Raw genomic sequence first — 26,360 nt, forward strand, 5'->3', positions numbered from 1 at the left:
CAGACAGGGGTGTGCAGGGCCTCAGGTGTGTCACATCACGGACATCAGCCAGGGTGCAGTAAGTCAGCTCAGAGGTCACCTGGGGAACATCCATGAGGGAAATAAAACGTGGGATAGCTGCACAGGATGGGAATTACCTTTCAGTGTAGAATTTGGAGCTGGCAATTTACAGGCCACTCAGCCTTTCCCGTTCTGGGCTGTCCCAGAAGTGGCTCCTGCAGCTGCCGGAGGTTATGGTGTTGGTGTGCTGAGTGTGACGGGCTGCTGTGTGTTTTATGTACAGAAATGATCCTACACGTGTAATAACAGATACATTCCCACTCTCAGAAAAATTCCTTTTATTTTTTTGGCTTTGTGAGAGAGCATGGTGCAGTTCAGGACCTGTGTCCTCTGAAACAGCAGGGCTGCTGTGGTTGGAATATTGAAGGTGTCTCCTGAAAACTGAGCCTGGAGCTCTCCTCCTCTTTAATGGTTTTTTTGAGGCAACTTCGATTTAGTAGAACTAGTATTTTCTTTTTCATGTAGATAGGATTCTGATGGGCAGGGTCAACTTAAAACTCCTAGTTAGGCTGTCACTGGTATTCTGAGAACGTTTGAGCAGCAGCAAACTGTGTCTGTAATATGTGAGGCCATCAGAAAGTGATTTGGGTTGGTCATGATGTCTCACAGGAGTGGTATTGCAGGAGGTACAACAGAATGGTTTTAAACTGGATTTTATATTGGTATCCACATGTTCGGAACACTGACTAATTCTGACCCTGACAAAATTCAGTCCTCGCTTTGAGTACTGTTTAGTCTCTGACTCCTAAAAAGTGTTTACAAAGGTTTTGTTCCACCCTTGTGGGGTGGCACAGTGATGTCTGTTACTAACTGGTTACACACAATCTCAACTGTGTGACATCTTCTAGGGAAAGAGAAGGGACCAAGAATATACAGAGCGTGTTTGTGAAGATTTCTTCCTGTGGAAGGGTCCTATGCGAGTGGATTTTGGGTTCTGCCCAGGCTGGGCACCGTTGCTGTTTGTGTTGTGTGCCGAGCTCCTGGCTGGTGGGGAGAGAAGTCACTTTGGTGTCGGACTCCAGTCCAGTGGGACCCTTGGGAACTGTTGTGACAGGACATGGGGTGATGGTTTTAAACTGAAGGAGCTTTGATTCAGGTTAGATATTAGGAAGAAGTTTTTTATGATGAAAGTAGTGAGGCCCTGGCACAGGTTGCCCGGAGAAGCTGTGGCTGCCCCACCCCTGGCAGTGTCCAAAGCCAGGCTGGATGGGGCTTGGAGCAACCTGGCTAGTTGAAGGTGTCCCTGCTCATGACAGGGGAGTGGAACTGGATGAACTTTAAGGTTCTTTCCAACCCAAACGATTCTATGATATTAAGACTCAGTAGCTTTCTCTGCACTGCCTTGGGTTGATTGGAAATATGGAAGCTTGGGGATGTGGTCCCAGGCTGGGGAGCTGCTGTGGGAGTCCCTGTCAGGGTGCGATGCCAGCATCCCTGTGCAGGCAGCGCTGGATGGCGGGATGGACGGGAAGGTTGTTTCTTGGTGGATTTCAGGCACATGTGCCAAGGACGGGGAGCACCAAGGATGCCGCGGGAGTGCGGTGGGAGGACTTCTCAGTGTGTGTGTATGTGTGTATGTGTGTGTGCGCGGAGCCGGGCGGGTTCCCCGGCGGTTCCCCGGCAGTTCCCGGCGGGCCGGGCCGTTCCTGACGTGAGCGCCGGGCCGGCCGGAGGCGGAGCCGCCGCGGGTTTATCAGCGCCGCGGGTCGCGGCGGGCGCGCAGCAACAGGCGGCGCGGGGGACCCGCCGCCTCTCCGCCCGCCCGCCCTGCCGGCCCCGGCCCCGGGAGCCGCCGCCGGAGGGCAGGGAAGGAGCGGCAGGAGGAGGGAGCGGGCGGAGCGCGGCCGGGGCCGGGGCGCGGGCGGCCGGCTCGGGATGGTGCTCCTGCCCCTCTGGGTAGTGGCAGCCGCGCTCCTGGGGGCCCGCGCTGCGCCCGGCCGGCAGGTGAGTGAGGGGACCCCTGCCCTGCCTGCCCTTCCCCCGGGGAGCCCTCCTTCCCGCCGGGTCCCTCTGCCCGCCGCCCCGGGATGTGCCCCCAGGTCCTTCCTTGTTCCCTGGCCACCCCGGGATCTGCGGGCGGCACCGGGCTGGGCTGTCCGCCCTCCTCCGCGCCGTACACCGCCGCATCCGAGCAGCCCCGAGCCGGGCACGGCATCCCCGGCCCGGGCTGGCGACTGCAGCAGCCTTCTCTCCAGATCCCGTCCCCACGGGTCCCATTCACCTGCCAAGAGCAGGTACCACCCCGTGGCATCAGGTCACTGCCACAGTCCCTGCGGTCTCTCGGGAAGTCCACTTGGCTTTCCAGTTCTCTAGCACAGATCCAAAGAAGCGCTGTCAGCTCTCTGCCCCGGCACCCGTGCTTCTTGGAGCTCATCACTTCCCTGGCATTAAAGCCTTGCTATGACCACCAAACTTACTGTTTGGCACAGTGTCACAATATATAGAAGGGGTCATTCAAAATCGAGATTGCTTAGCAGTTCCCTTTATGTTAAACTTGCTACAGACTTTGTTAGCATGTTGGTGGGAACAGCTGTTTATTCAGTTAAGGAAGAATTGCCATCCCTGGAAACCAAAAGCAGAAACGTATAAAATCGTGTAGCGCAGACCAAATGATTTTTCAGCCTTCTGCCGTCCCCCATTGCATAGTAATTGCACTAACAACTTGGTGCATGTGTTTCTTTTCTCTTCTGCAGGCTGCTAAAGAACAGCAGATCCAAATAGGTAAGTCTTTTTAGCTATTGTTGCTGCTATCAAAGCAGAAATAAAAGAAGCAAGCTCAACAAACTAGTGATTTTTCTGGAGAAATGATCTGTATGCAGGCGAGCATTCCCCACCATTGCCACCCAGGAGCATTTGTAGTTGCATGGTGACGTGGCATGGATTGAATTTGCATGTCCTCTCGTGCTGCAGTTTGGCATCCTGATGTGTCTGTGCTTCCCTTCTGAAATGTAAACCTACAGAAGTTATAAAATCTGTAGCTGTTCGCTGTTGCCCCATAGACTGATAGTCCTGGGTAAGAATGTGCCATGCAGCGAGTTTGGTGTCAGTGGTACATGCAGGTGCTGAAAGGAAAGGTGCCTGTTTGTGCCCGTGAGGTGCTTCATACTGAAACTTCAGCCTGTTGGACTCCTCCCAAAGACAGGGAGGATACACCCACTGTTTAGCTTCAGGTGTGTGTGTTCATTTAGACTAATGGGTAATTGGGTGCTCTGTGTAGATTGGAAGAGGTGGTGGGAGGATGTGGAAGCTGGCATTCCCTCTCCAAGGGTGTTAGTGCCAGGGAATGCCATCCTATGGGCTCCTTGCCTTACCCAGTATGAAGTGAGCCTTTCACCATGCTGTTGAGTGTGTGTCCCTGCACACGAGTGTGCTCTGGAGCTCTTCAGCAGTGGGAATGGACCCAGGCAGTTCTGCTTCCAGTTGCCGTTAGACCCCCTGCCCTGAGGTTTTGGTTCAGGTTTTGGTTCAGGAAAGAATTTCAAGCATTTCTGTAAATTTTGGAAGTCTTGTCTCAATTTCAGTTCTGGCACTGCATCCTCCTGGGCTTAGGTTGGCTTCCACTGCGATCACTGAATAATTGGAATGGAGATGGTGAGGTACATTTAAAGCTAACTGGCAGACAGAGGGTTTTTCCAGTGGTATGCTGATCCTGTGTTTTATTTCTAGTCCTTTCCATGAGAAATGGGTTGTATTTGAATTTCAGAAACCATAAGCTATATAGGAATGCATCTTTTAAATTACACAGTACATCAGGCAAACTCCCTGAATCTGGAAGACAACTTTCTGTCCTTTAATGTCTTCTTCTCTTTCACGGCCTCAGCACTGCTGTACTCAGGAATGTTTGGGGCTCTATTTGGTCCTGTAAATTCTGATTCAAAAAGCACAGAACCATAGAATTCCAGAATGATTCGGACTGGGAGGGACTTGAAAGATCATCCAGTACCAACCCCCTGCCATGGACAGAGACACCTTCCACTTGACCAGGTTGCTCCAAACCCCATCCAGCCTGGCCTTGGACACTCCCAGGGATGGGGCAGCCACAGCTTCAAACTGTGGCTTCCTCAGCTGAGAATGACTTGGAGGTAAAACCTGCGCTGGGATTGTCTCAGATGTGCTGTCCTACTTCTGAGCCCCTACCAAGTGTCGGTTTGCATCGCTGTTGTGTATTTTGAGTTGGCCCAGGGCTGGCTGCTGTCAGCAGCTGATCTTTTCACCTGAGAAGTCACTTAGGGCAAACTAAAGCACCTGGGGGTTTATTTTTGTTAAATATCAGCACAGACTGCAGTACAGGCACAGGGAGTTACCACATTTAATTACCTGCATTCATGCACAATGTGCTGCAGTGCCTGGGGGCTGTCAGGAGGAACTGGTTCTGTGTCACTCGTGGCACAGTCAGCCTGAAGGTGCTGATGCTCGGGACTGTGCTGCATCTTCACTTCTCCTTAGCCTCCCACACAGTAACTCCATCACTGCTCAGTGCCACTTCTGTAAGAAATCTGGGATCTGACCCGTGACACAATGGTGCCAGGCCCTGCTGCCTGCAGAAAGCACCTGCAGCTCTGCAGAGGCTGCAAAAACACCACATCAGCCTTTTCTTGAGCTGTCTGTATCCCTGGGGCCAGTGACAGCAAAGTACAGCAATGAGGGCACCAGAGCCGTTCCCACATCAGTTCTATCCTTGCAGTCCATTGCTTTTACTCATCCAGCTTGCAGTGTCCAGGTACAGCACAGTCTCATCCCTCTTCGGGTGCTGAGTTGTGAGGGAATTTTCAAGAAACCCATTGCCCTTTTCTGTCTTGTCTTTCTCTGTGGGTGTTTCTGCCACCTAAAGGCAGCCAAAAAGAGCAAACAGTAGTTCTGGAGTGATCCAGGTTGTTGAGAGGCACCGCAACTGCTTCTTTGTTTCTGGAAGCACCAGCCAATGATGGGGACAGAAAATGGTGATGACAGAACCCCTGCTGGGCTTGTCTGGTGGTCTCCAGCCCATCTTGTCCTATAAAGCATTACTTTGCTGAGTGACCAGAGCAGCTCTGTGTCATTCCCTTGTGCTTTCCTGTGGAACGTAAGCGTGATCTCCCGGAGCGTGCCACAGTTTCCCTCTGGAAATGCTGTCCTCTCCATCCCTGCAGCAGCAGGTAACTGTTTTTTCCCCAGTACTTTTCCTGCCATCCAGCAATCTGGTTGTGTCACAGCCTGTGAATTCCAGCCAGAAGGTGCCGGCACAGGAGTGCTCTCAAGGTGTCACCTCAGATCCGGTCCTCTTGCTGAGACTGTGTTTTTGAAATCTTCTCAAATAGATGTTTAGGCATTTGGAACTCTCCTGTGGACAGCCACATTAGGAATTTTTGATCAATGTATTTCACAGAATCTTGTGTCTAAAAAAATAATGTTTTTCCAAATGCAGGTGATAAAAAAGGAAAAAGTTTAGGAATCTGGAACCCCAGCTGTTGTACAGTGCAAAGACAACTCCTGGGAGAGCCAGCAGTGTTAATTCTGCAGTTTAATGAGTATTTGAGGGGGAAAAAAACCCAGCTCTCTTCAGAGGCATTCTCTACCTAATTATGTTTTGACACACAATGAAAGAATGTGATGTTCCTTCTTAAGTGCTTCCTTTCAACTTAAACATTGTGCAGCTGGAGCAGCAGTTTAAAGCCAGATTTAAAAAAAATGGAGAAAATTTGCAGTTAAGTGCTTTTCCTCTTGCTCTGATCAGCACTGTCAGCTTGGAATTAGCAGAGCAGATCGACTCTGAAATTTTAGCTTAGGAAAGGGAACACCTACAGCTGGAATAGCATTTCCTCGGAGCGTGCAGTCTGTGGAAAGAGGGTAATGTAAGTCAGCGGAGGAGTTCAGATGTCTTCGGGATTCAGTCATGTCCCATTTAATTTTAATTGCCTTTGAACAAAAGGCATTTCCTCTTCTAGCTCAGCATTTACAGGCTCTGGAAAGGGCTTTTGCTGACTCAAATCCTTGACAGTTCTCATTTTCCAGCCTTTGTTCCTACCTTCTTGTGGCTAGCTGGCTGTTCTCATTAGCAAAATAGCCTTTTTTTTTTTTTTGCCCCAGCCTGTGGAAATGTGGGAATTTATCTGTGAGATGTGCAGAACAGTTTCTCTGTTGTGCAGTAAGCACAGAATTCGATCCCCAGACTGTGGTGCACTGAACCTCCCGCTTTAAAAGAAAAGAACAAGCCACAAGGAATCTCAGCAAGGTAAAAGGTGGAATGTCAGCCTGGGAATGAAGTCCCAGCCCTGAAGCCCCGGGAATGTGAGAAGCAGTGATTTTACTTTGACCCAGTTAGGATGTACAACCCAGCAGCTCTGTCTCCTGTGCATGGCCCGGTGTCTAATTAATAAAAATTGCTTCAGAGTTTTAATTTGGTCCCTTCTCTAAGGAGACAGACTAGCAATCCTGGCTGAGAATTCCCAGTGCTTTAAATGGGAATTATCCTAAGGATAATGGCCTAATTAGGATGCCAGTTTTAGAACCTCATCTTGTGGGTGTGTGGCAAAGTAGGTGAAGTTGGCTGCTGCTGAAACCCACCCTGTGGCTGCTGGCTGTAGGATGTGGGGTAGCAGTGGGCTTGGAAATGACTTGTCACATTCCTGGGATATAGTATTTGTATACTAAGATAATTTGTAGTGCAAGAATTAAAATGTCTGTGTTCGTTCTACTAGTACCATACATTGTTTTTTGGTCAAATTCCTTAGTAACTGGCCTGAAAGAAAGTGAAAAGCAGTTCTGTGAAGCCATTAGGAACATTTTCCTCCTGAAGTTACTCACTGAATGTGTAAGTCCTTTAAAAGCAGCAGCCTCTGCTACCAGGAGAGAGGAACTGGCTACTGAGCTTTTGCTCTGTTAATTCTCAGCCCAAGTGTGAGCCACACTGCGAGCAGGTAAAACTTAGCTCGCTTAATTAAGTACACTTATTTGAGGAATTCTCAATGGCACTTAGTGCTACCATCAGAGCCACCCAATCTCGGAGGTTTTTAAATGGAATTGTCAGTAATATCACTCTAATATTGCTTTCACCAGCTCTCCCAGGAGGAGAGGAGCTAGGGAATGCCTGTTTTGGTGCTGAGTGTCTTTAACTCTCACATAGTGGAATCCAGTGGCTTAGGCTTAGACCTTGGTCCCGTTGGGAGCAGCATGTGGCCCCACAGCTTGACCTGGCCCATCTCCTCTTACAGCCTGGAAATGGGACACCGAGTATCCCAATTGCTCCCACGTTAGAGAGGCCCCACCACAAAGATAAACTCGTGTGACGGGTTTGTTTTACACCGGGGTGACATGACTTGAAAACACGTTGCCTTGGCCAGGGGTCGTGCCACTGAGCTGCTCTGGTGTTACCAACACTGTGGGTTTGCTGGGGTTGTGGCTCCTCTCTGTTGCACTGAAGTGCAGGATGTAGGTAAAATCTGTGCAGTTCTGTGTTGTGGGGGTTTTTTAATAATTAGCTTTTCTGTTGGTTTTGATCTCTGTCAGTCAGAGGAAAGGCAATAGCAAGTTGCTTGGTAAGGGGATTTGTAGAGGGAAAAGTTTTTGCCTTTACCATTGCTGACATGGATCAATTTATCAATGGCGTGTGATATCCACTGGATTTTTTTCCCTGTTTTTATTTCCTGAGTAACCTGTATGCAAATTGTGGTTGTAACCAAGCCTGGCGCTTAATTTTCAAAATCTTAATGGGGGTCCTGACACAGGAGTGAGCAGTTCTGTGCCAGGTGTGCAGTGGAGCTGTGTGGCATTTCTTAGGGGGAATTGGGAAGGATCGCTGCCTCTCCTGGGGCTGTGGAGCAAACCTGAACCCCAGGGAACTGCCCAGATAAATGTCAGTGAATATTTCAGGGGTTTCTCTCTTCAGTTTTATAATAACAAATGAGAGAATGAAATCCTTCCCTGTGAGGTGGTGAGGCCCTGGCACAGGTTGCCCAGAGAAGCTGTGGCTGCCCCATCCCTAGAAGTGTCCAAGGCCAGGTTGGACGGGGCTTGGAGCAGCCTGGTCTAATGGAAAGTGTCCCTGCCCATGGCAGGGGGTGGCACTGGATGATCTTTAAGGTCCCTTCCGACCCAAACTATTCTGTGATTCCATGATAAGGGAGGAGCAGTGACATGTGCCTTACGTTTTCCTGTGTTGGTAGTTCAACCAGGAATCCTCGGTTGGGAATTTTGGAAGTGGAGGTGTGAGGTAGCAGGGTCCTTGAGTCTTGAGGCTCGTTTCATGCTCTTGTTCTAATTTGAGTTTGGTTTCGGGTGTTTCTCTTGGCAGAATTCCGAAAAAGCAGGCCGAGGCCGTACGGTTTAGTGATTCCCATTAGCACCAATGCAGATGGAAGCTACAGCTCCAACATCCTCTCTGCGAGTCACCAGCGGCGAGCGCCGCGGGAGGTGTCCCAGAGCCCCAGACAGCTCTACTTCAACGTCACTGCCTTCGGGAGGGAATTCCACCTCCGGCTGAAGCCCAACACTCGCCTGCTGGCTCCCGAGGCCGTGGTGGAGTGGTACGAAGACTCTGTGCAAACTGGGAGCGATGGTGGTAACGCGAGTCACGCTGGGACTGCTACGGAGCGCTTGTGGAAGAGGGAGCCCCTGTGGACCAACTGCGCCTACGTGGGGGACATCACGGACATCCCCGGAGCTGCGGTGGCCATCAGCAACTGTGACGGGCTGGTAAGGCTGCTTTCACAGCTCCTGGGTCTGGTGTTTGCTGCTTGGGGCACAGCTTCTGTTGCTTTTAACCACGCCTTGCTAATGATGTCCTTTACAGAACTTAAGTCCCTCAGAAAACACTGATGGGGACAATCCTACTGCTTTACTTTGAGATAGGTCCTTTGAGGCTGATGAGCAAAGCCCTTCATGTCACTGGTGTGAGAGAGAGAAATAAAACCTGTGTCTTGTTGGGTGTCCTTTTTACTCTCATGAGGTGTTACAAACAGGAAAATTAATAACAAAGACATTTTTAAATGTAAAAGGTGACCTTTGGATGACTGAATGTAGAATCTGGCATCCAGATCATCCCTCTGTAGCACTCTCAGATAGCAAAATCACAGATTACCCTATAGTCCAAGAATAGCAGCTTTAAGTTTTAAAGAGTTTATTTATAAAGTGAGCACGCTTTTTGTTCTCTTAGATGCAGTTTTTGTTTCATCAGGAGGTGTCATATCAAAATTGAGTGGGTCACATCTGTTCTCAGTCTAGTTGTGAACACTTGGGATTTCGTTGTGGCTCAGCAGATGCCCAAATCCCAGAGTGAAAGGCTGGGCATATATGGATCCCACATACCAGTCCTGGATTCAGTCATGTGGTAAAGCAAGCCAGCAATACTCACCTTGTGCTCGGTGAGGCCTGGGGGCAGCGGTGGAACACGCCAGCAACATCCAGGGAGATGAATGTCTCCTGGCTACCCTCCTGCTGTTTGGGACAGCAGTCACATGGAAAGGTCTGCACCAGGCATCCCTTCTTGGCAGTGGGTTTCCCTCTTCCCCTCACGTGCCACTTGGTCATGATCTGATTCCATTTTGCAATGAGTCCTTGCTAGGAAGGCTCCCACCTCGCAGCAGGCTGCACTCACTGTGGGATTACTGCAGAAAGGGCTCCAAATACCCATTCAGACTGCAATTCCTTGACTTCCCTTGCTTAAAGCAAGGAAATACTGGTGGTGGTTTGACCAGAGGTGATAACCTATGTCAGTTTGGTGTGTTTTGGAGGGCTTTTGGTGGGTTTTTTTAGGAGAATCTGTTGTCAGTGTGCTATGTTTACGAAGGCCAAGCAGACATCTGCCTGGCTAGATGCAGCTTCTGATGGAATCCTTCCAGTGAATGAGACCCTGGGACTGGGAGCTGGATTTTAGCAGTAATCCTGAATGAAGTTGTTGTGTGGAGACAGCACGTGAAGACAAGAAATTGGATTAAATGGAATTAGACTAAGGAGTGCAGCGGCTCCGGCAGAGATTGCCATGTGGCTGGCAAGCTGCTCCTGGGCTGTTTGCAGTTAAATGAAGCCAGAAGAGACTTTTCAGTGGGGGAAAGGCCTCACATTGACAGGGGGCAGGGTTAGGTGGGATATTGGGAGGAAATTCTTGGCTGAGGGCGGTGAGGCCCTGGCACAGGTTGCCCAGAGCAGGTGTGGCTGCCCCATCCCTGGGAGCATTCAGGGCCAGGTTGGGTGGGACTTGGAGCAACCTGGGATGGTGGAAGGTGTCCTTTTTTCCTCATAGCACCTAGGAGAAGCACTTCATGTATTTTCCATGGTTTTAGGGACTGGACTAGGAGAATGTGGGCTTTTTTCTTTGAGGAGAGGACTGGATAAATGCTCCTGCGTCACTCTGTCACAACCTGAGCTGTTGTTACATCTCTGGGAGTGCTAATCATGTGAGTGTGACATAAATAAATAATCCTGAAGAGTTATTTAATGTGTTTTTTCTCCTGGCATCTCCAGAGGTAGCAAAAGGAACTTGCAGTTACCATTGCTGGCTTCTCTGTTGCTGTACTGTGTGTCTCTTAACCCAGCTAGAATATTTGATCCTCAGTGTTTCCCGAAGATGTGAAGGGTGAGATAATGTGGCTTAACAGAAACTGGAACAAGAGTGAGAAATTCTAAGGCCATGTGTATGTCTGTTGGAGAGATTTATTTTTGACTTCAAAGGAATTTAGACACTCTCCAGAGTAGCCAGCTGGGTTCTGAGCTCTTGGGAGAAAGTGAAGGGAATCACTGGAGTAGCAATTTGCACAATGTGTAGCTTATAAAAGAAGCTTGATATCATAAGTAACAGACAAAGAGCACTTGGGAGCTAAATTTTGATTGCTTGATTGTAAATACATGGAATAATTGGCATTTGCATTAGTAAAGCAAGATTCTGCCCACAGTCTTTTCTTCAATCTAAACTTACATTTAAAACCCCAAATATTTGGACGCTTTGTTTTGAAATAGTTTGCATATCTACTTCTGCAGTGGAAGTTGTCTGTGTGCTATCACTTTTGCAAATTCCTATCTTCACATCTGCTTAATCTCCCTTGGAAAATAATTCTGTTTATTTAAAAAGCCCACATGTGCATGTGCCTGCACTTGTCATGGCAGAAGAGCACTTCATTAGTCAGGGAGGAGCTGCCTCTTGTCTTCTTCACTGGGTGTCAGGAAGCTGAGGCTTCCACAGGTTTCTACTGGATATTTCTGCTGTTGTTTCATCAAAGTAGTGATATTTATTGTCAGAATCCTTGGGGAGTGGAAGGTGCCAGCCTCAAAAAACCACCACAACTGGTTCACATTGTAAATGAAGAGAAGGCAGCAAGCCTAACATTGACAAACAATGGCTTAAACCACTTTTCTACCTGTTGTTGTAGAGAAAATGAGCTCAGTTTCTCAGTTAGCTTCCTGAGCAGGTGTTGCTGTGTGGTGCCTTCAGCTTGTACTTCCACTGTGATGTTTTTGTAGACGAGTGCCTTCATGTTTGAGCTGGGATCTGGTTTATGTTCACATCCATGCAATGCCAAGTGGGAATGTTGGTTTCTGTTTCTCCTAGAGCATTAACCTTGCTGGTTTGAAATCAAAGGGCTGGGCCCAGTGCAATGAACCTCTAGTCTTTGACTTCAGATTCCAAGGAAAACGAGACTTATTTTTTTGTTTATTGGAAACTATTTTGGGTTTGTTTTGTTTACTGGGGTTCCATGGCCTTCAGGCCCAGTGCTGAGTGTTCTCATTTGGAAGTACAGCTGTTTGCAAATGGAGGATGCTCGGGAGTCTGCCTGGCTTGCAGTGTTCAGCTGCCAAACCAGGGAAATCCTGGAAGACAGACCAACCATCAGGAATTAAAAAAACCAAACAAAGCTGCTCAGATCTACCACTTGTGATGGATTATTCCTCACTTGCTTATTGCCATCCCTTTTTTCTAAGGATATGGAGATGTGAAGAAACATGTCTGTGCGTGTTCACAGCTACTTTCCTTTGGCAACTGCAGGCTGGAGTATCTCAGACTAGAGATACTTGCACAGCCTTTAGCCTTGCTTCGGGAAAAGTTTGAAAATCTGCTGGAGTTGAGGCATGTGGGATCCATGTGGGAGTTTCAGGGCATTTTGATTTGTTTCGAATGCTTTTTTGTTGCCCTTGTTCCATCAGGACTGAAGTATTAAGGCTTATTGCTTGTTCCTGTGTTGGTTCTAAATGTATTATTTCAGCCTGATTACCCCCAAGCTGGCAAGACTAGAGTTCCTAAATGGAGAAACAGCTTTCTAGGAGCCACTGGTGTTTTCTCCCAGTGTATTGGAATAGCATTCTGGAGATAAACACTTGGACTGCTGCTGAACATCTGCTTATAGTGCACAGGAGACTCTTGCTGAGCTTTGGGTTGGGATTGGGACTGTCCCCTTGGGTCTGGAGGCCTTTCCCAGTCCAGGCTGGGGTCTGTGGCCAAGGGGACATCTGGTAATCCTGGACCTCCTGGGAGGGCAGAGCGCAGGAAACCGGGATAAAACCTGGGGAGATGGAAGCGGCTCCGTGCCACTCAGGGCAGATGGCAGCAGCATCTTAGGCTGATTTAGCGCTCTGATATTCCTGCTGCCCTGCCCTCCTGCGCTCTTCCCACAGTAATTCCCTCCCTGTGACCTGCCGTGCCCGGCCCTGCCTGCTCTCACCGCTGGCGTTCCGCTGCACTTGGCAGGATTTAAGAACTGGGATTGATGGGCTGCAGCTGCACTCCATCCCCGTCACCTCTCTGCTGGGTGGCACTTCCCACAGGCTCCTACGGACTCTTCAGTCCCAGCAATCCATAGGAAAGAGGATTTCTCAAAGGGCAGGAGCTCCAGAAACTTGGAAAAATGCTAATTCAGGACTCGGGGATTCCTGTGTAAAACGCAGAGGGGAGAAGCCCTGATTGAGAAGGGAGGCTGTGGGGCTTGAACTCAAGTATATATAGTGTAAAATAATATAATACAGACTTTTTTAATGCATCTACTTTGCTTGCCCTTGGAGTTGTCACTCAAAGCAAATGGGTGCTTAATCCTTACTTCTCGGAGTGCAGTCCAAGTTGATGTAGATGTTTGCTCAGGCTCCATTTATCTCTTCTTGTTTGTTTTTGTAAGCTTTTCTAACAGGGCCAGATTCGGTCTATGATAGATGTGCCTCATTTCTAAGCCCTTGTGTCTCTTCCTCTCCTCCTGCCTTGCATTTCTCCTGTTGTCATTTACAACTAGTAGTAGCAAGTATAAAAAGGGTGGTGCTCAGAGTTTCCACGTGGTTGTATCCTTTTTGTTTTGAAGGCTGATCGAACCACTAAGTCCTCCTCTGAAATTATAATTTTTCTGCAGGCTGCCACTCCTTCTCCCTTTATTCCAAATGGATTGTGGTCATAGGAAAAACTGGATAGATATACAAGTAGCATATCTACTGCTGTGGACTTCATGTAGCCCAAAGTGGCCCAAAATACATCTCATAGCACGAAAATTTGCAGTCTGTTTGGGTAATAGGTTTTCCAAAAACATGGATGAATTTAAGAATTCTGTTTTTCACCCTCTGTTAAGCTTTCCAAAGTGTGATTTCTCTAGGGGGAGAAGGAAAGATCCAGAAGGGGCCTGGGAGCAGATTCCAGTGAGGTATTTAAAATCTACCTTTGAAGTAAGTCAGTTTTCCCCCTCATCGCTTTGATTGCAGTAATTCCTTGCTTAAACCCGGGGCTCGTGATTCCCAGCAAAGCCCAGGCTCTTGGAGCCTGAGTGGACCCTGCAGGGCCCTGGCCAGGGTTTGTGTCCATGGCTGCTGTGGTACGGACACAGGGATCAGTCCAGGTGTCTGGACATGGTGCTGCACAAGTTTTTAGTGTTTATTTGCAAGGGCTTGATTGCCACACCCTCAGACTTTTATTTATTGTTTATTTCTGATTTTGAAAAATGGCTCTTTACAGCAAATCAAGGGTTTATGTGTTAATTCCTCCCCTTCAAGCAATATATGTAGGGGCTGGAACTGTTATTCCGGGTCAGTATGTGGTTAAAAATGCTCTGGAACAAACTGCTGGTGGCTGGGTGCTGCTCTGGATATCTCTTTTGTAGCTGATATTGAATCCCACCTTGTAGTCCTGGCAATGCATTTTCCCAAAACACCTCTTTTAGGGCACTTGGACAAAGAATTTCCTTTCTGGATTTTTTTGCTCTTTGTTCCCAGAGCAGTGTGCGCTTCTTAAGTTTTTTGATTCCTGGAGGCTCACAACTAACAGTTTATAAAATAGTCCAAGCTTATTAAAATGACTTAAGTACAAGCCTTTTTTATAGCTTTAGTAATAAACCCCAGATTGTATAAGTTGTGTGGAGCCTTGATAACACACACAGAGCTCATGAATTGGGCTCTCATTCCTCATTCATGTCCTGCCTCCACGTGTCACCTGCGGGAAAGCGTGTGTCTGAGGAAAGGAAAGTAAATAGCTACTGAAATAGCCAATGTTCTCCAGCTTAATCCTTGGGGGCTCTCTCAAAGTTCCCATTGATGGGGGAGGCGGGGCTGAGGCTGGGAGTGCCCTCGGTGGGGTGGAGGGACAGAAGCCATATTCAGAGGGGCTGTTTTGATGGCCCGTGTTTATTCAGCGCTGGACGCACTTGGAGCTGGAATTTGGCTCCCGAACCACATGGTCTGGGATTTGCAACAGGGCAGGAAACATGACTGGGAAGAAAATGCTGTGCAGGGTCATTGAGAAAAAGGGCTTGTCTGCTCTTACCTGTTCCTAGTTTGTTTGGGAGGGTCATGCTGTAACCACTGCACTCCGATCCAGGCTCTGAAAGAGTCAGGGAAAGAAAAGCCAGTTGGTTCCATCTCCTGCCCTCACGTTTCATCAGGAGCTTCTTGAAATGGTGGCAGAAGCTGCAGCACTATTGTTCCTGTTAAAAAAAATCTTTGCTTTCGCTTCTATTTTAAACAGATACTTGGTTTTCATTGAGTGCTTCAGCAGCTTGGCTGGGAGCTTTAATAAACTACAACCACACAACACTAAATTAACTTCCTGACCTCATACGAATCCCACTGTCATTTGTTTTTTGGTTTTTTTTTTTCTTTTATACCTGATCAAATGTGTAAAACTACTTTTCATTTTCCTTTGAGGGATTTTACCATCGTTGGTTTTTTATTTTGTTTTTGTTTTTTTTCCTGCAAGAATATAGAACCAATTTCAAATGAGTGTGATGTAAATATTACAGACTTGGGTGCTTCCTAGCTTTTGATCCACTGAATATTCCAAGGAAATGGTAATCAGTCTTCTCTCCTTCTCTGACTTATATCTGAGGAGATGAGCCTTCCTCACACACAATTTGGACTGAATTTTCTGTTACCTTGGAAAGGCAGCAGGTAAATCCATGTTTCTTTAGTGTGCCACAGTGGACACAGTGCTGGTGACCTCCAGATTATGAGATCTTCATCCTTTGGCACGGTTTTATTTGCTTTGTAGTTTTGGAGTATTCAGCTCTTATTTTCCCCTCTTCAGAGGGTATTAGATGTCCTCGCTTTGTGTTTTCCTTTCCACTTTTTGGAGGAATCTATGACTGGTGTCATCCCACGACTGCAGGAGCTGGGAAAACACAAGGTTTACCACAGCACTGTCAGCCCTGTAAGTGATTTCTGCTGTCTCCTGTGCCATTTAACCATGAAATAGTTCCTAGCAAAGCCCTGCTCTATCTGCCACAGAGACAAACCATTTGCTCAGTAAATATTTCTGCAGAGATACGCTGGGATCAGGGAGCTTGACTGCTCTGAGCATGTTCCATGCATATTTTTTACTCTTTAATAACTGATATTTTAAACTCACTATTCCTTCTTTAAGGACAAAGCACTTGGCCTGCCAGCTCTGCGTGGCTGTTAAAATGAATCCCGGTAGGTTTTCCAAGAACAAAAAATAGAGACATATTTTTCCACATAAAAGCAAAGTTTGTTTTTTCTCTCTGCTTTCATATAACTCTTAAGGACTTCCACTGAGTTTTCTTAGACTTTCTGAAAGGGGAAGAAAGAAACCCAACGTTTGGATCAAAACCAAGCATGAGAAATTTCAGCATAAAGGAATTTTCTTACGGATGTTCATAGAGGAGGCTAAAAAGACTCATTTCAGCCCAGTGCAGTGACCCAGTAATATGCTGCAATTTCTTTTCTTTTTTTTGTGCAAAATTCAACAGAATTTTGGTTAATTTGGTGGCTCTCCCAAATGCCTTTTGCTTCGTAAAGTGATACAACAATGAGTGTGTTGAGAGGCTTCGATTCCTCTGGGCAGATGAGATTCAGTATTTTAGTATGAGTGTGTCTTATCTGCTCCTTCCTAAATTTGCGCCCATAGTTTGGAAGAGGATATTAAACATTCCTATGTTTTCATCCTGTTTCTGAATCTTCATCCTGGTATTTGGTAGAACAAATAAGATTTTTTTTTTTTCTTCACAGCTGCAGAAGATTTTCGATTTGAAAATCTGATATTAGGTGATTGGTCAGAAGCTGGTGCTGTGTGAGTAATTCAGGTGGCTGCGAGGCCTGAGCGGTGCATCCTCTTTGAATATTTCATTGGACTCAGAAACGGGTTTCATGTTTTTAATTCGGAAGAAAAATCCCAACCCTCTGTGCTGTGTTCAACACCCTTCAAGAATGGAGCCTAAAATGATAGAGGAGCTCTTGCTTTAGTTCTGGGATGCATTGCCAGGATAAAACATGTGATAAAACATGGATTTTATATCACACTGATCTTCCAGAGAGGGAAGATGAGCTGTGGAATTCCTGCTCACTCCTCTGGGAATGACTCTAAGGGTGCTGGAGCTGGAGGGTCAGTAAATGGGGATGTTTTACCCCAAAACCATGGTGTCTGCCCTGAGCCCTGGACACCTCCATGGCAACTGAAGACCCATCCGTGGGGGAGGAGGAATTCCATCTGCAAACCTCCTCTGTAGGCACCCGGCAACTGGATCCATAACATCTGTTTCTCCAAACTGTGCAGAGCGCTGCCATATTACTTTTTTCCAGCATTCCTCTAACGTGTAGTATTTCTTTGTATGCCAAGTATGTTGAGGCCATAAATACTTTAACATGCAGAAGATGTGGAGGGAGGGAAGTACGTCCTTTTGGATGCCTTTCGCCTTCCCTTCCCCTTCCCTTCCAGCAGGGCCTGGGTCCCCTTACCTGCCGGAGTGTGGGACTTGGGACAAGGGCCTGGAGTGACAGGACAAGGGGGAATGGCTTCCCACTGACAGAGGACAGGGTTAGGGGGGGTATTGGGTAGAAATTCTTCCCTGTGAGGGTGGTGAGGCCCTGGCACGAACTGAAGAGGAGCATCGTAGGCAAACTCTACAACTTCAGAAGCTTCTAGAATATTTTTGAAAAGAAACCCAGAGAATCAGTTGATTCTTGTCAAAATATGGATCCCATGAGGCACGAGAAATAATATCCACCCAAGGAATTGAGGGTATAACCCTGGAGCTAAACAAACTTAGGAGCCGTGTCCGCCCACTATGGCTCAGTTTTGGGGGAGGCAGGCAAAGGGAAATGTGCTGTGGGTGAAGCTTTTCTCTTTGCTTTTCTTCCAATAAATCAACCAGTGTTCGGTGCGACTCCAAAAGCTTTTCTCCTTTGGATTGGGAAGCGGAGCAGCAGGTAGGTGTGACGCAGGTTCTGCACAGTCACCGGCCTGAACCCACCTTAAGCCAACAGAGAGGGTGAAAGGTAGCAGTGTTTTGGGGCTGAATCCGTGTTTTCAGACGAGGCAGCACCTCTTTTATAAAAGCATGTTTCTCTGGACTCCTTAAGAAGTTTAGACTGGAGGGCTGTCTCCAGGACCGGCCCCCTCCCCATTCCATGGCCCAGGTGTTTGTCTTGGCAGGAGGCAGTGTCTGCTTGGCCGGGGCTGGGATATTAAATTGAGGGAACACAGAGCTCTTGATGCTTTTCAATAGGGCTTCTATTTAGTATGGGGCAGGATAGAGCTGTCAGCTACCTGTGATTGTCCAGCGGGGAAAAAGGGAGGGATGAGGAGTGGAGGAAGAGCCCTGGAAATGTTTTCCGACTCCATGGATAGAATGGTGAGAAGGAAGTGTTTTCCTGGAGGCACAGCCTTGCGTTGGTTTGACCGCTGAGCTCTTCGCTGCAGTCCTGGCGTTGGTGGAAGGGGAAATCAAGGATGATGCTGGCTGGAATGACGTGGGATGGCACACGGAACTTCCTGAGCTGAACTTTCCATGTGCAGAGACCCTTGTTCGAGATTTCACTACGAGCTGCACAATTGATGTGCAGCCCAGAGTGGGAACTGGTTCCCGTGTCCTGGTTCTGAGAGGGGAGTGGGGTAGTGCTGATATTCCATATATATTTCAGATACACATTTCTGCTTTTAATTTTTAAGGTGTTTAGGGTTTAATTTTCATAGAATGGAAATTTAATTGGAATGGCCTTAAGCTCAGGGAGGGAAGGTTTAGATTAGATGTTGGGAAGAAATTGTTTACTCTAAGAGTGATGAGACCCTGGCTCTGGTTGCCCAGAGAAGCTGTGGCTGCCCCATCCCTGGAAGTGTCCAAGGCCAGGTTGGACGGGGCTTGGAGCAACCTGGGTTAGTGGAAGGTGTCCCTGCCCATGGCAGGGGGGTGGAATGAGATAGGTCTTCAGCATTCCTTCTAACCCTGACTCTTTCACATGTGCCTGTTTCATGTGTGCTCTCGTGAGAGCTGTGCTCTTCCCATGATTCCCTTCCAGGTAGAATCCAACAGCACAGCCTGGCTTTATTACTCCATATTTGCACTTCTGTGTGACCGAAGGGTCCCAAGTTGGAACTTCCTTCTAGAGGGAAGGGGATTTTGGCATCCTCAGATCCCTGTGCTTATTCCTGATTTTTTCTTGCTCCTTTCTTGCCGTGGATGACCAGTGCAGCCCAGATTCCTACAGCCAACCTCTTGCTGCTGAGCAAACTCAGCCTGCTTATTAATCTGCTTCCACCTTGTTGACAGCCTGCTCTGCTTGGATGTGAATGTAGAGCCTTGAACGTGATGTTAAACTTCAATTTTTTAAGCTCCTTATCTGCCCTGTTTCAAATCTTGCCAGCCAAGACCCAGCACGTGGTGTTTGCACATTACTGTGTGGGACAGAAGGGGTGCGGATCCTGAGACAAGAAAAGGTGCCCGCAATACAAATGAAGATGCAGGAAAGCTCTGTGGATCTTGAATTTCCAGGAAAAGAATTGAAATTGGCAAATATTTCCATATTGGGTTTCTGATTTGCTTAAAGCAGCTTTACAGTTCAAGTTCTCTCGCTGTTCAGAGCTGGCTTAGGAGAAATAGCTGCTAATTAACACCTCAGTTCCCCAGTGGATCACATTAGTGTTTGAAAAACTATTTCTTTGTGGCACAAAGGCACTCAGCACAATTAAAAACATAATTTATAGCATTATCTTCTCGGTGGGAGATCCTGTGTCTTAAAAGAACACCAGGTGTTCAGAATACAGATACCAGCAGAGTTTGGGATGGAGACTGGGAGCAGAACCCAAGGCCTTTCCTACTCTCAGGTAACACTCAGGTAACATCAGTTTTAGCAGCACTTGATAATGGCCAACAGTGTGACTGCTGAACAAACCCTTTCACACTTCCTGACACTCAGGGTGGCCTTTCTAAAACTCACCTGGGAATTAACTGCCTCTCCCTCACTGCAAACCACTACAAACAGGGTGTTTGACTTCCTAAAATACTTCTGGAAATCCCACCCCAATGTGTAACACCAAAGTTAAATGTGGCCATTAATGGCCACTCCACAGCTCTCCATTGTGCTCCCTGAATGAAGGGCTCTTTCCTCTTTTCGAGCAACCACCCCATGCATATTTATAGGGAATCATGTTCCCCCTTAAATGCTGTTGATTTTGGCTGGGGAAGTGATTCCTTAGTGTAACCTGCCCTTGTAGGTTATTTTCTCAAGGCTTTATATTGTTGCTAATTCCCTTATTCTTGTCTGTGTCTTTTGCATGGGAAAAAACCCCCCAACTATATGCATTTTCTCAGGTTTTGTTTTATCCGTGGACTGTCCAGTGAAGGATGCAAGGTGTAGTGTCCTCTGGGAAGTCCTCCTAGGTGGGCTGTCTGGGCCAGGGCTGGGTTTGGCCTTGCTCCCAGTTACCTTTTATTATGAACTCCAGCAACTCTTGCTCCTGCATCACTTTAATTCCACAGAATCCCCTCGGTTTGCTCCTGGATCAAGAAGGACAGAAAGAGCTGCAGGGATGAAATGTTAATGTTCAGGAGTCATTTAAAGACAAATATAGATGTTGGGGAGCAAGGTGGATGCACATGGGGTGCTGACTGGACTTTGGGCAGGTTTTTTTCTGGGTTCTCTCCTGGGAGAAGATAGTTTATAGGAAAGCCAGTAAGTTAATCCACTTCCCCAAGCCTCAGGGCTGAGATGGTTCTGGGAACAGGCAGGTTTATTCCAACCACTGTGCCCCAAAGGCTGCTTTTGGATTTTGGTGGTCCCGTTGTCTTCCCTTTTTCCCAGAATACAGAGGACAGCTCTAGAGAACTCCACAGCAGCACAGATTCCACCCTGCTTCCTTCAGCGGGTGGAAATTCTGAACGCCCTTAATTTAGAAGAAAAAAAACAGTAAAATTAATAGCATTCCAAGATTGCAGACTGTGCTTTCCTGGATTGCTCCATCAATGTGTTTTTGTGGAAAAAAATTAAAAAATTTCCACTACATAGTTCTTTCTTGAAAATCCACCACAGCCTTTTCTCCAAGGGAGCCTTGAAAAGTACGTGCTCTGAGCACCTGCCTGGGGGGAAGGAAACACTTGGTTGGCAGTACAGTTTACAGGGAAGATTCACTTAAAAATGCAGTACCTGCTTCTGCCCCTCTCTCTCCCTTCATTCACTTGGAAAATTTCAAGCTCTTTTTATTGATGAAATTTGGGGCAGAGGAAAAAGAAATCTGTTGGTTACAGTAATATTCCAAGCGTTTTATACTCTGCACCCCCTTGATATTTGCTTGTCAAACCTCTTTAGGCTCTCCAGTGACATGGACACGCTTTCTCTCTTTCTCACCAGGCTGGAATGATAAGAACTGATGAGGATGAATACTTCATCGAGCCCTTGGAAAGAGGAAAGCAAATGGAAGAGGAGAAGGGAAGGATCCACATGGTGTACCGGCGGTCGGCGGTAGCGCAGCATCCGCCTGACGTGCTCCCTGATGTCCACACAGAAGGTACAGTATCCTGTGGGGGTTCTTTGCAGATCTGTTCCGGGTGACTCCAGCCTATGGAAGCTTTGGAAAGAGGCCACACAACTCCTGTTTAAAGTTTGGGTCCTGTTTGTTTCTGAGTAACAGTGAAGTTGTGCCAATTTACTGTTTCCCTCCTCCTACTGGTTGCAGTTCAGGCGGTCTGAAGGCACTTGTGTGGGGCGGATATATTTTGTCACATCCGAGGATTTCCCTCTGCCTTGAAGATAGTGCGGTTGGTCCATCTGAGAGTAATTATCGTGTCTGAGAATAATTATGGTGTAGTTTAATCCCTTTGCTTGTATGTTTTTTTTTTAATTTTGCACAAACCCTTACAAGCCAAGGCATTGCATTGGGGGGTGCTGAGGATTTTGAGCCTCTGGGCTGAGGATGAAAGAGCAGCTCCGCTCCCTGTCAGCGCTCTGCCTGTTTTTCAGCATCTCTCAGCTTCTCAAATTCCTGTTCATATGTTGTGTTTGCATGTTGATGGAACTTGAAAGGGTTTGGGAAATAAAGAACAGTAACATGCAACACACAGAACTAGAGCTACTTGGCTTTTGGTGCCCCAGCAAGGTTATTCCAATTTAGCTCGTGCATCTGGGGGGGTTTAGCCCAGAGAAGAGGAGGTTCAGGGAGACCTTCTCAGAAAGGAAGTCAAAATTCCCTGAATGGACATTGGAACCAGGTGGGATTCGGTCTCTTCTCCCAGGTAACAAGTGACAGGTATAGAGGAACTGGCCTCAAGTTGTGTCAGGGGAGGTTTAGGATGGATATTACGAAAAATTTCTTCATGGATTGCACTTCCCAGAGCAACGGTGGAGTCACTGTCCCTGGAGTGATTTAAAAGTCACGAAGGTGTGGTACTTGGGGACATGGTTTAGTGGTACCCTTGCCATTTGCTGGGGGAACATTTGGACTCAGTGATGTTGGAGGGCTTTTCCAACCGAAATGATTCCATGACCAAGGTTATAGCAAGCTGCCCAAGCCTGTGGAGCCTGAGGAAATGTTTGCAGCGGTGGAGTTGTCAGCGGCATATCGATGCCATGGACATCTTCCTCGTTCTTCTCTGGCTCTGCTCCCATCACTGTGCCCGGGCTGGAGGCAGTGACGCAGAGAATGGTCTGCTGGTGGTTTGGGAGTTCAGCCAGCACAGACAAAAATCCAAGTTCTCAGCAACAGATGACAGATGACTCAACAAAACAGTCATTAAGATAAAAAAGTACTTAAAGCTGTCGTTGTCAGTGAAGTGGTTGCAAAAACTGGGAAATGCTGTGTGAAGGCCTTTCCTCCAAGGTGACACAGGACACACTGTGGCCTATTCTCCCTACAAAAAACCAGATTCCTAAGAGGAAAGCTTCCAGCTCCAGCTATGTGGAAGAGCTTTCAGTCTGACAGGACATCTGGAATTCCTGCAGGATATTATAGCATTTGGGAATTGGTTGGACATTGTTCAAACAGTGGGACGGAGTGAGCGTAGGAGTTTTAAGTGGAAAAGCTGCCATCCTGAGAGCAAGGTTTTAGCCGTGATCACAGTGCAAGGGACATGAATTGGTTCATATACTGTGTTCTCATGGAAGTCAGCACACTTATATCTATCCTTGTCTCTTTATTTATGGCTGTTTTTTGGGGTGAAGTGTCAGTGAGCTTTCTTAGCTGGGAACCAGAAATCTGGGGTTCTGGGGAAGATACTGGGATACCTCGAGCTACTGGACAGTGTGGGTTCAGCCTTCACCCCAAAGCAGCACCATTCCTGCCTATGGTATCCATGTCTCTGGATAGCCTCTTTAGGAAATGACAGCAGCATATTGCATGTATTGGTTTCATCATTTGCTTTGTGTAGAGATTGGTTTCTTTAGAAGTGCCTTATATGAGACACTCCAGAAATCAGACTAGAAATCCTGCCCCATTCCTGTGGGGAATTGTTCTCTGTGTGTGTGCACACTCAATTCAGGCTCCTTAAAGGACCCCTTCATTAATTATTGCCTTTTTATACCTCACTCTTTTCAATCATTCTGGTATGAATAGGATCTCTTGCATATAAATGGCCCTGACTACTTGGGAGTTGTTTTGATATCAGCTTTGATATCAGTTGTTTTTTATAGCTTTTATGCTTATAAAATGCCTCTCCTCTCAGTCTGTGATATCAGGGAAATGTGGATAATTTTCCATATTATGACAGACTGGTGGCAGGATTGACTATTTATATGTCATGGGTAAACTGTCTGATTATTCAGAGGGTCTTATTTGACTGTATTCCTTGGAATCTGATCTCTCTTCTGCCAAGTGGGGCAGTGGAGGGAAGCAGTGGGTCTTGACCTCTGATTGTTCAAATCATTTTATAAACCCCAAGTCCTTCTTGGTCCCTGTGACCTCCATCACACAGGGTGGGGCTGTTTGCTGGTTTGAAGTGCTGAGCTCAGGTTGGTTCCTCTGGACAGAGGAAGCTCTTCCTCCTCTGCGGGATGGAAGCCAAGGCCTCCCCTGGGAAATCCCAGCTATTGGAAAAACTCTGAAATGTGGTAGGATGAGACACTGGACATTTGTTTTTAAACATCTGGGATGAGCGTCTGGTTAGGTCTGGTCTGGGAATCCTGTCCCAGAACAGGACAATGTCTAGAGTTCTCCATGGGTGTAAATACACCCGACAGTCTCCTGACAGCTTTTCCATGTCGGATTGCCCTGGGATGACACTTGTAAGCTCGACTTCCCCAGTCATTTAAGTCTTGATCCTAAAGACACCGAACATCTGTGCTTCTCATTTGAGTTGAGTACTGCAGGTACTCATGGTCAGTGTTCATGTTGTGAGTGTTATTCCCAAATAATGTACATTAAAGCAAAAAATAGTTACTCTTAAGGGCAGAAAGAAATGAAGATCAAAGACTCCATGTCTGAGAGTCAGAGAGCAAGCAAGCTATGCAGACAGAAAAAAATATAACAATGTGTGAGGCTGTCATGTTAAAACATTATTTAAATAAATCTTTAGGATTTTCTCACCAAAACAGCTTTTCATTTAGGAATGGAAAGACATTCTCTCAGGAAAAGCCTGATTTTGGGAGGATTTGAAAGAACAACAATGATATCATTCTGTCTGAGCAGGATGAAAAGAAGCTGCTCTTTGTTAAGAAGCTGAGAAACATCACCAAGATGTGTGATCATTAACCTTATTCCTTGAAAGCATCCAAGAAACAACAGAAACAGGCCAAGGACTGTGGAATTTACAATCAGATTTGCACCCAGGAGGCCTTCTGTGCAAGTTCTACTGAGTCAGACTCAGGAGTGTGGTAAAATAAAACCCAAATTGTATTTCAGAAACATAAAAGCCTGATCCAAGTCCTCTGGAGTCGGTGGGAAGACTCAGGTTGATGTCAGTGGGATGACGAGGCGGGGTTTGGATCATATTCTGCTCCAGCTGATCACTGAGAATTCGATTTATCTTTCCTCCTGTTCATTCTTCTGTGATTTTTTCCATGCACTTTCTTTTCCTGTGGTAGAATGATGACAACCAACCTTGAGTGTGGAGGTTACACAGCGTGGTAAATGTACTCACAGCTTTCCTATTTCATCCTCCTCTCCCATCACAGTATTTTTTAAATGACAACCTAGTCACCCAGAGAGCACTTGAGATGAAAGTATTTTTGTAATTACTAACTAACAGTGGGAAACAAGGAACAGGAGCCTTTATCTCCCAGCTTCCTTTCAGAACTTTCATTTCCCCCAAAGAACCAAAGTGCTTGTGTGTCCAATGGGGTTGCCATGGCACTGGCTTCGAGCGTCTTTGTCCCAGGTGGGAAACATGTAGGAGGAAGAAATGATTTTGGAATTGCTCCTGGTTGCCTGGGAATGAAACCCTGGAATAGAAGGTAGAAGAATGGGAAGACTATTGCCTGCTTGGGAGACCTCCCTCGGCCCTTCCCCAGGCGCGTTAGTGGTTCTCAGGGATGCCGTCGTGCCGGAGGGTGTCTGGACTCTTTCTCAGCAGAATTTCTCATGACCTGTGTTCTGGTGGAGTATATTTTAGATACTGCCCAGCCCACCACATGAGCCTGTGCAATCAGGAATAACGGGAAAGATGGAAATGATTTCTGTGGGGACCGAGCACACCACATTGTGTAACATCCTCTGTTCAGTCCGGGCATTCTTGTATCATCACAGAGTCACAGAGTTGTTTGGGTTGGAAGGCACCTCAAAGTTTCCCCCCCTGCCATGGGCAGGGACACCTCCCAGGTTGCTCCAAACCCTGCCCAAGCTGGCCTTGGACACTTCCAGGGATGGGGCAGCCACAGCTTCTCTGGGCAACCTGTGCCAGGGCCTCACCACCCTCACAGGAAAAAATTCCTTCCCAATATCTAATCAAAAGTCTCTCTCCAGCTCTCTTGTAGTCCCCCAAGAAAGGCCCTTCAAATAACTTCTATTGATGGCAGTAACCTAGATTGTCTAAAGACATCCTTCCTCTTATCCAGAGCTGCTGGAGCTTTTGCTTTTAATTTAGCCTTCTTCTATAAAATTGAAACTTAATTGGATTCTCTCAAGTTCTTGACTGAATACTGGTTTGTGGGATGGGTTTTTTAATTCTTTTTTTTCAGGTAACAGTTTGCTTAATCAAGGGAAAAGTAGTCAGCAAAACAGAACAGGAACAGCACGGCACGGTACAAAGGAGAAGGAGCGTTGGTGATGGATGTATTTAGGAAGGAAAAGCAAACCCAGACTTCATAGCTGAGGAAAAGCTTGTAATTTTTTTTTTAAGAAAGAAATTTGAGCAGGAATGGATCAGAAGTGTGAAGTGAGTGATGTGCTGTGTCTGTGTCGGGGAGGTTGCTCTTATGGCCCGATGATGGCAGTGGGGACATCCATCTGCTTAAGTCGTCTTCTCTTCTTGGCAATAACAAAGGAAAATGATTCTTAAATAAAACCAAGGATAAAGGCTTCATTCCAACTGCAGGCACCCAATGCCAGAGTAGTAAAACACACAGAAAAACCTGTATGAAGGGAAAATTGAAAAACTGGAGACAGGTCAGTACATGCAGCTTGAGGCCATTCCAGGGCTCATACAGTTTCCAGTGAAAACTCCCTGTGCCCCTAAATTGCATAGGAAGAAGAAAACTTTGAAGGAACAGTGGTG

General features: G+C 47.0%; 1 protein-coding gene across 3 annotated transcripts in view; it reads left to right on the forward strand.

The window, feature by feature from the left end:
• Positions 1–26,360, forward strand: part of ADAMTS3 (ADAM metallopeptidase with thrombospondin type 1 motif 3) — a 64,818-nt gene that overhangs the window by 6,189 nt on the left and 32,269 nt on the right. For 2 of the 3 annotated variants that reach the window (XM_051794504.1, XM_051794505.1), the window contains exons 3-4: positions 8,330–8,730; positions 21,070–21,226. In XM_051794504.1, the coding sequence (XP_051650464.1) occupies positions 8,330–8,730; positions 21,070–21,226 (558 nt within the window). Of the gene's footprint in view, positions 1–1,827; positions 2,005–2,753; positions 2,782–8,329; positions 8,731–21,069; positions 21,227–26,360 lie in introns of those variants that run through there. The other variant, XM_051794503.1, reaches the window with a different exon arrangement.

This window comes from Manacus candei, unplaced genomic scaffold (assembly GCF_025592945.1).
Source record: "Manacus candei isolate 608988 ecotype Guabito, Panama unplaced genomic scaffold, ASM2559294v1 h1tg000039l, whole genome shotgun sequence".
NCBI classification, from domain to species: domain Eukaryota; kingdom Metazoa; phylum Chordata; class Aves; order Passeriformes; family Pipridae; genus Manacus; species Manacus candei.